Source organism: Asterias amurensis, chromosome 8, assembly GCF_032118995.1.
Source record: "Asterias amurensis chromosome 8, ASM3211899v1".
Classification (NCBI taxonomy): domain Eukaryota; kingdom Metazoa; phylum Echinodermata; class Asteroidea; order Forcipulatida; family Asteriidae; genus Asterias; species Asterias amurensis.
Window position 1 is genome coordinate 15,564,083 of NC_092655.1, and position 9,913 is coordinate 15,573,995.

General features: G+C 39.0%; 1 protein-coding gene across 1 annotated transcript; it reads left to right on the forward strand.

Annotated features, from left to right (window-relative positions):
- Positions 1 to 629: 629 nt before the first annotated feature.
- LOC139940601 (uncharacterized) lies at positions 630 to 9,272 on the forward strand. Its single transcript, XM_071936938.1, has 6 exons — positions 630 to 768; positions 2,058 to 2,184; positions 2,950 to 3,182; positions 6,072 to 6,183; positions 7,353 to 7,529; positions 8,228 to 9,272. Exons 2-6 carry the CDS (start codon positions 2,082 to 2,084, stop codon positions 8,359 to 8,361), a joined length of 759 nt encoding a protein of 252 aa, XP_071793039.1. The 5' UTR covers positions 630 to 768; positions 2,058 to 2,081; the 3' UTR covers positions 8,362 to 9,272.
- Positions 9,273 to 9,913: the final 641 nt, after the last annotated feature.

Below are 9,913 nucleotides of genomic sequence, written 5' to 3' on the forward strand. Positions count from 1 at the left end.
ATGGGAAACTACACAACCATACACAAGTCAATGGGAAACTACACAACCATACACAAGTCAATTGGAAACTACACAACCATACACATGCCAATGGGAAACTATACACAACCATACACAAGTCATTGGGAAACCACACAACCATACACAAGTCAATGGGAAACCACACAACCATACACAAGTCAATGGGAACTCACACAACCATACACAAGTCAACTGGAAACTACACAACCATACACATGTCAATGGGAATATACACGACCATACACAAAATTGTTAAAAGAATTTATACCAAAGAATGTTTTCTCCTGGCATGTGATGCTGCCTCAAAACGAAAAACATCAAAATAGGCCAAAAAACACATACACAACTTCATTGCAACAACATTATTTACAAATAATTCTAGACTCTACTAGGGTCGAAATATCATGCTATTATTATTTATTATTCCTTTTTTATTAAAAAAATTATACCATTGGTTGTTGCATGCACTACCTCCATGATCAAACTAAAAAGAATATTAAAAGTCTAGTATTTTGCTTTCTGTGTAGCGCCATCAACGTCGACGTGTAGAAGATACTTTTTCTGTAATTTGATTGGTTGAAATCGTTCTGCATGATCGCGTGCGGGATTCTCAAAAGATGTTTTGATGTTTTTCGATATTGAGTGCTTGCACGGACAACTTGGGAATCTCTTCCTTCATCTGCTTGGCGGATTCTTTTGAGGAGTAAACATAATTTTAAGAAATAAGATAGTTCTAATTTCTTTGAGGTATGTATTTTGCGTTATGACTTTACTACTTATGTGTTTTCATCATCAAAACTGTCGGTGTTTTCATAGAAATTCACGTCGTGAATTATTTTGACCATAGTCCCACACTGTATGTTGGGTAGGGCAGAGTCACGTATTTCCGACATTTACTGAAAAATGAAAACCCCAGTTTGATTCGGCCGTGTGATTGACCTTATTAAAACATTATTTTCTTTGCTTGAATCCTTTCTTGCGGTTTTTACACATTATTATGGCAACACTCAACATACGTTTGGATACTTTCTTATCCATTCTGATTCATTGGTGGTTGTACAGTGTCAGTGTGTTGGGAAAGTTTGAGGTGTGTAAAAAAGGTGGTTTTGTGGCCAACTCTCGGATCTGAGGTAGGGCGATGGAAAAGTTGAAGATGCACTCCCAACAAACGGGTCGGCGGATTACTTTAAACATGGAGTCTACCTCCATGCCTGATAATAATAATAAACATGTCACTTGCTAGTTGCCATATATCGTAAGGCCATGGCAATGAAATTGATAGGTTTGCGTCCACCGCCCGCATGCTCTGAAAGTTACCACCGAAAAATTTCATTATTTTCACAAAATTTCATTATTTTCACGAAAAAGACTCACAAATGTTCAAGTTCAATCGAAAAAGGGTAAAAGGTTATATTTACGCATTTTAGTAGTACTACTACTATACAAGGCCGACATTCCGCCGCGATCGTGATATAGCTCTTATGAGTAAAACACGTATCTGCTGTCGTTCATCTGTTGAGCGCAATCAACAAATTTGCGCAAAAATATTCTGCATAATTTTTAATTTGCGCTATGCAGAATAGGCAAGAAGAGGTTCTTGATGCTTTTTGGCACACTTTTTTGTCCACAATTAAATTTCTAAAACTGGCATTTTTTTTTCGGGGGGGGGGGGGGTTGGTGTTGAGCTTTGAAAAATGTCACGCAAATTGTGTATTGAGCTCCAGTTTGCGCAAGTTGAAGATTGCGCATCTTTGTGTGCAAAATAATGAAAAATGAAAAAAAGCCTCCCGTCATTTCAAAAATGCCCTGACGCAAAACTTTCATTCTCATGGTCTAACCCTCCTGCCGACGGCGGAACCAAAGGACTCTCCTGCCTGCCGTAGGCAGTAGGGTTAAGTTATCGCAACTAGCACTGAACTATATGGAGGCCAAAAATATTGGACTCCTTTACATCACAGGGGAGTCTTTTTCGGAGTCATTACCGGGGGTCATTAAGTATAAACCGACCTTTAAACAATCTCCTTTTTTTCTTACAGTTTAGTGAACCTTCAATCGTCAGCATGACTTCTCACCTTGTACAAGCCTACGTGGATAAGGAAAATACCACCAGCCTTGCAGGAAACAGTAACAAAAATCGCATCAGCTCATTAGCTGGAAGGCAAGGTGAAGGACTTTTACTTTTGTCATCTTAGTAAAGGGCACCTCTAATGAAAAAATCTACTAGAACATTTCAAGGTTCACCAAGACAAGTGTCACTAGGGTTTATGGAGGCAATAGACCCTTCCCATGAAATATGTAAATTGCACATAGCGCCTGCGCACTAACGTTTTGGTTGGCAAAATGAGGGAACATCGCGCTGTTTTGTACACGGCTAATGGGTGCGTGACGCAGACGCGATTGCGTGCTGCTTAGTGCACAACTCTGACGCTTGCCAACCAACAGGGTCTGTACGCATGCGTGAGTGTGATTAGCATATTTCACGGGAAGGGTCCATTTCCTCCATAGTTCAGATAATCATAACCCTTGAAATACCCAATGACTGTCGAGGGTAAGAGTTCTGATACTTGCAACCCTTGATCTTCTCAACGACCATTAGGAGCCAATAAGTTATTATTGCAACTATTACCTTCAGTTTAGCCTGGGTACCATGGACTGAAAATCAATGCTGATTTGCTAACCAAAAGTATTCGCTCTGCGCGCACGCTTGTTAAAAACTTACGATAGCTTTAGGTCGCTTGTCGGGCGCTTTATATGCGCATGTCTAAACCTCAAATCAGTTATGTTTTCACATGGTCACCCTGAACTGCTTACAGTAAGACTTATCACAAGATGAAAAAAGAATGTGAGGGACCAGTTGCTGTCTGGCTGTTACAATTGTTATCAAATACATTCATGTCAACTGACATTTCTGATGTATTTTGTCATCAGCTGTGAAGACATTCAGTGTTGGTGAGTCCCCGATGGTCACCCCAAGGAGAGCCCTAGGAAACCTCAGCAACGACGCAGCTCGTCTTTCAGGTCTGAACACTAGCCAGAAGAAACCACTCAAGTCTGCCGGTGGTGGCGGTGGTAATAGAGTCTTCAAGAAACCACTTGGCTCCCAGGCTAAGACACCCGGGTTATCACTCAGGAAACCCAACATAGCTGCTCCTTCTGCTCAGGTATGTTAAAGAAGATAATCATCAACTTTAGCAGATCATCCTAACTAGTAGGATTCATCGTCGGACTTTGACTTTCAAGTTTATTGAGAATTTTGTGAGTGTGGATTGTTGGTCCAAAATTTTAAAAATCTGCAATGCCAACTTTTTCGGATGACGTAGCCGGGCATTTCAGCATGCTGTCGTTGCGGGCGCGAGTCTCCTGTGCTCTGCTGCCGCCGCAAATAAATCTTTGTTATCGTATGAGTGCTTTTTCACCTGGCAACGCACAAACCTCCTCTGGCTTTCAGAAGAACCTTCTTTGTAATTCCCGCTAATCAAATACTCGATTATGTGGTTGCTTTTGCACAATACTGCAGTATACTGTTGTAGCCCTCCACTTGTTCATCACACGATTTACTTGTGGACGCTGCCATGACAGCTACGAGCTGGAGCAAAACAGTCGACTCAGCCTTGCACTAAAATTGACCACTTTCGCTTGTACGATATGACGTAATACCACTGTATTTGGTAATCCGGAGCTTTGAGCACACCGGACAACTGAGTTGCGACACAGGCATGGTCAAATTTTCAGTTTTGGGGTAAAAAAATGTTTGTTGAATTTGTGGTTCCAAATGATACAGAACAGACAGACTAAGACATTTATCAGTGCGAACTGGATATAAACTGAGAATTTTTTGAGTTTGGATTTTTGGTTGAATATTAAAAAAATTCTGCCATGCCGGTATGGTCAAATTTTCAGATTTGGTGTCAAACAAAATTCTGGTGATTTTATGGTTCCAAATGATACAGTACAAATTACTGAAGACATTTTATCAGTGTGGACTGGGTATATAATCAAAATTTTGAGATTTTCTGAGAATTTTGTGAGTTTAAAAAGATTCTGCCATGCGGGCATGGTCAAATTTTCAGATTTGGGGTCACAACTTTGCTGGTGATTTTATGGTTCAAAATGACACAGAACGGACTACTGTAGACATTTTGTCAGTGCAGAAAAGGTATACAACCGTTATTTTGAGATTAATTGAGAATTTTGTGCGTTTGGATTTTTTGTCGCAAATTTAAAAGATCTGTCATGCCGGCATTGGAAAATATTCAGATTTGGTGTCAAAAACAATTCTGGTGATTTAATGGTTTTAAATGATACAGAACAGACTATTGAAGACGTTTTGTCAGTGTGGAAAAGGTATAGGCCTACAACCGTTATTTTGAAATTAATTGGGAATTTGTGAGTTTGGATTTTGGTCAAAATTTTAAAAATCTGCCATGCGGGCATGGTCAAATTTTCAGATTTGGGGTCACAACTTTGCTGGTGATTTTATGGTTCAAAATGACACAGAACAGACTACTGAAGACATTTATTAGTGCGGAATAGGTATACAACCATTATTTTGAGATTTATTGAAAATTTTTGTGAGTTTGGATTTTGGTCAAAAATTAAAAAAATTCTTCCATGCGGGCATAGTCAAATTTTCAGAATTTGGGTCAAAAATTTATGGTTCGGAATGATACAGACATTTTATCAGTGCGGAATAAGTATACAACCATAATTTTCAGATTTATTGAGAATTTTGTGAGTTTGGGTTTTTGGTAAAAAATTTTTAAAGTCTGTCATGCCGGCATGGTCAAACTTTCAGATTTGGGATAAAAAAAATGTTCGGTGATTTCATAGTTTCAAATGATACACTACTACAGACATTTATCAGTGCGGAATAGGTATACAACCGTTATTTTGAGATTTATTGAGAATTTGGTGGGTTTTGTTTTTGGTCGAAAAATTAAAAAATCTGCCATGCCGAATGATGCCGGTTCGGTCAAATTTTCAGATTTGGTGTCAAAAAAAATTCTGGTGTTTTTATGGTTCCAAATGATACAGAACAGATTACTGAAGACATTTTATCAGTGTGGACTGGGTATATTATCAAAATTTTGAGATTTTGTGAGAATTTTGTGAGTTTGGATTTTTGGTCGAAAATTTTCACAAAATTCTTCCATGCAGGCGTGGTCAAATTTTCAGATATGTATGGTTTGAAATTATACAGATCCGACGACATTTTATCAGTGCGGAAGAGGTATACAACCATAATTTTCAGATATATTGAAAATTTTGTGAGTTTGGACTTTTGGTAAAAAGATTTAAAAAATTTTTAAAATCTGCCATGCCGACATGGTCAAATTTTCAGATTTTGGGTCAAAACTTTTTTTGGTGATTCTATGGTTCCAAATGAGACAGAACGGACGGACTACTGGCAAAGACATTTTGTCAGTGCAGAATATACAACCAACATTTTGAGATTTATTGACAATTTTATGAGTTTGGATTTTTGGTCCAAAATATAAAATAATCTGCCACATGGTCAAATTTTCAGATTTGGGGTCAAAAATGTTCTGGTGACCTTATGGTTCATATTGATACAAAACGGACTACTGAAGTCATTTTGTCAGTGCGGACGGGGTATACAAACAACATTTTGACATTTCTTGAGAGTTTTGTGAGTTTGGTTTTTTGGTCCAAAATTAAAAAAATCTGCCATGCGATTGAGATTTATTGAGAATTTTGCGGACAGTTGTTCTATCATACAAACATGTTTAAATGAGGGCAGTTGAATAGTCCTGTAGCTTGGTCAGTGTACTGGTAATTATTTAGAATAAGTTTAGGTAAGAATTAAAACTTTGCATGGTGGAAGTTTATTAAGGTCTTCTCCTGAATATCGGAGCATTCTGATCGAAACGTTGAGTTGTCGACCAACGGTTCGGTTGTTTTTAGAACCAACAATACTCAAATAGGATTTGAATTGAACTTCTTGTAAATGCCAATACTCAGACACCATAATAACACCAAAATTGAATATTAAATCCAACAATGATTGTGGTTTGAATTGTTTCCTGCAGACCGCACCCAAACCCAAGCTGAAACATCCGATATTAACAGCATCCAGCAACCTACTGAGACCAACAGAAGTCTACCCAGATGTAGAGACCATGCATGTATATCAAGACAAAGGTAGGTGAAAGGACAATGGAGGCGTTTCAGTATCGTATGGCATTTATTAACACTGGTTGTTAAACCATGGACTCTCATAAAAGCGAACTTAAGCACTGTGGGGTGTCGTGGCCGAGCAGATAAGAGCACTGAATTCAAGCTCTGGTGATTCTGTTCAGCGGAGTGTTGGTTCGAATCCCGGTCAAGACACTTGTGTCCCTGAGCAAGACATTTCGCTATAAATTGCTTCTCTCCACCCAGGGGTAAATGGGTACCTGTGAGGGCAGAGTTGGTTCTTGTGATTGATTAGCCTTGATTGCGCTACATAATTGGCGGCACAGGCTGTATACTCAACAGGGAGCTGAGATGGTTTAAGGAATGATTTAAGGCCCAGTGACCAGGGGTAATAATGTTGAAGCGCCATGAGTGTCACTGCGTGACGGACCTGGGCGCTATACAAGAAGCCACTATTATTACTATTATTATTACTTCCCAAGAATGTGGGGGAGGAAACCATAGAGAATTATTCCAGGGAATCCCCACGCAGTATTGAAGGTAGGGACTGAAAACCCAATCCATACTGTGCCCCCAGTGGGATTTGAACCCGGTCCCAGTGGAGGGGGGGGGGGGTTGGGAAGATACCATTATACCAACCCGACCACTGATTAATTCTGGTTGTGAAGCCAAGGACTCTCAGTAAACTTTGCTTCAAGAGCTCCTCTGAGAGAGGTTGATGGTTGGATTTCTCATAGTCTTCTGCTGACTCATGTCGCAGTAGCTTAGGGCTTGAATTTGTGGTCAAATCCACAAGACCACAGGTTGACCCAAATAGTTTTTGGTTTCAGAAAGGTGAACCGTACATAACATTTACATTAGGTTTCGGCTCTTGAAAAGATCTACATCTGAAACCAAGGCACTCCCGAGTCATTCAGAACGACTGCAACAGTCGATCTAGCGCGCCCAGTCGCTCCTAACTGTTAAAAACGTCAAATTTTTCATGTACTTAATCCAGAATTTGGTTTGACGCGACTCTGGAGCACCTGCCTGAAACGTGTGTTACAAAGTTTTATATGAACATTGAAATGTAAAAGGCATTTTCTTCTTGGAGATTGCCTGGAACTGGTTACCTGTATAAATTGCCTTGTGTGACATGGCCCTTACATATTGACTGTCTTATTGTCACGTTACAGAAGAGTTTGAGCCGGTACCCCAAGAGGACTGTCTGAGTTCCTGCCTTGATAGACTTGCATCCCTGAGGGTTCCCTCCATGCCACACACACGGACAACTCTACCACACGGCAAACACACAGACTTCTCATCCCTACAGCTGGAGTCCAATGACAGATTGAGCCACAACACCATGCTAGGTAAGAGAATATTTTAGATTTTAAGACCAAGGCATTTGTTTTTAAAACACCCCAGCGAAGGTTGCAATGCTTTTTGAAATAATCTTCCAATGTAAACTCATCTCAAGACAGGAATTTGCACCGGTGCGATGTAAAAAAGAAAAATATGTGATCGGGGCCCAATTTCATAAAGCTTTGAAGCAGAAAATAATTTGTTTTCTAAGCAAAAAAATAGGGGGGCACCAGTTGCAACTGTTCAAACTTTATGGAATTTTGGCTGGTACCCAATTAAAGGCATGAACACCTTTGGTAATTGTCAAAGACCAGTATTCTCACTTGCTCAATTGGTGGTCGAAGTTGCAAGAAAATGATGAAAGAAAAAAACACCCTTGTTGGACGAATTTGTGTGCTTTCAGATAGGAATAAAAGACTTCTAGCTAGAAGTCTTTTAATATTTTGGTGAGAAATTACCTCTTTCTCAAAAACTACGTTATTACTTCAGAGGGAGTCGTTTCCCACAATGTTTTATACTATCAACAGCTCTCCAATGCTCGTTACCAAGTCAGTTTTTAAGTTAATATTTGTTTTGAGTACTTACCAAACATGTACCTTCCCTTTAAGCAAGATTATTCTGTGCTCAGCAAGTTTTTATGCTACCAGGCTTTATGAAATTTGCCACTGCTTAGCGATAATGAACTTTGGTCTTATTGTTTGCCTAGATTTCTCGTCGAACAGCTTTGATGTGAACCTTCCGATAGACCTGAACTCCTGCCTTGACTTGCCTCCGTTAGACACAGTGTCCTTCATGGATATCAACAGCTTCAAACTGTGGGATGAGCAGAGCACTGACTAAACCACTCAGTAGCTCAGGAAACAAGTAAGAAACAATCTCAATCATGCGTTGGAAGAAGTTGTAGGGTATGCCCTGAACTTTTTCAGTAACGAGCCAGCGCGACGAGTTGGCTTTTCACTGGTCTCCTAGCTTAATCTCTTGGACAGGTCTGTATGCTTCCTTATAAAAAAAAGAAGGAAGGGCACCAAGGTATTTTCTCCTTGATAAAGGGCAGCGTATGAGGAAATTGTACACCCTATAAGGAAACTTCTTCAGGAGCATTTCAAGAGCACCAAGTCATTGATCAGGGGGGCATGGAGGCAATCGTGGAGTATGAGGCCTGCTGGAACTTTATCCAAGGTTAACTTTTTAACTCATTTGCACGGGACTGAGGTTAAACCATACAAATAATCAGTGCAGTCAGGGGTTTACTGTGTAGCATTTGGAAGCAATGAACTAAACCGGTAGGACCCCTTGAACTTAACTTGGACTGGTTCCCTGAAATTAAAGCTAACATTTTGCCAACGGACCACTGTTTAGGGAGAAATGCAACTTTAACCAAGTTGGTCTGGATAATAGCAGAGGGTTTTATTTTTCAAAAAGGGCCTTTGTATTTATATATTTTTTCCAAGATTGCCACCAAGCATTTAAAATTCAAAATGGAGTCACCAACATCTTTCCTCCAGATTTTTATTCACAATTATCCTTAAAAATTGTGTGTACAAGTGTGTGCACTGATCTTGAAAGCTGCTTCCATTGTTTGTAGACACATACTCTTTAGGATAGATTGTGTTTTCCTTCATTCTTTTAGTCAATTATTTTCTAATACTTAATTTAAATGTATTTCAGTATCATAATTGTATATGTGAGGGTAGTATTGTTTTTAGTTTGGATTTTTGTTTGCACGTTTGTAGAATAAACTTGTTTTTTTTGTAGAATTTAATCTAGCATTTGTTGCTGCTCAATGACTGTTGTTTGGTGTAAAACTTAACGGTCTCAACACTTTGGAGGAATACTACACATGAGTATCTCAATATATATTGCTTCAAGTGGGACTAATTACTTGTCAGAATGGTATAATTGCATACATTTTACCCAAGTTTGATCACAATGCTAGACTAACCCTTTTTTCCCTTCAAATTTTGTGCATTTTAGGGCAAAATTTGATAAATACACAATATAGCCTTGTGCACTTAAGGGGAAATTTGGACAAATACGCAGTGCTATGAACTTGTGCATTTTAGGGCAAAATTTGATAAATACACAAAGCTATAGTCTTGCGCATTTTAGGGCAAAATTTGATAAATACGCAAGGCTATATCGTCTTGTGTATTTTAGGGCAAAGTTTGATAAATACACAAGGCTATAGTCTTGTGTATTTTAGGGCAAAATTTGATAAATACGCAAGGCTATATCGTCTTGTGTATTTTAGGGCAAATTTTGATAAATACGCAAGGCTATATATAGACTTGTGCATTTTAGGGCAAAATTTGATAAATACGCAAGGCTGTAGGCTTGTGCATTTTAGGGCAGAATTTGATAAATACACAAGGCTGTAGGCTTGTGCATTTTA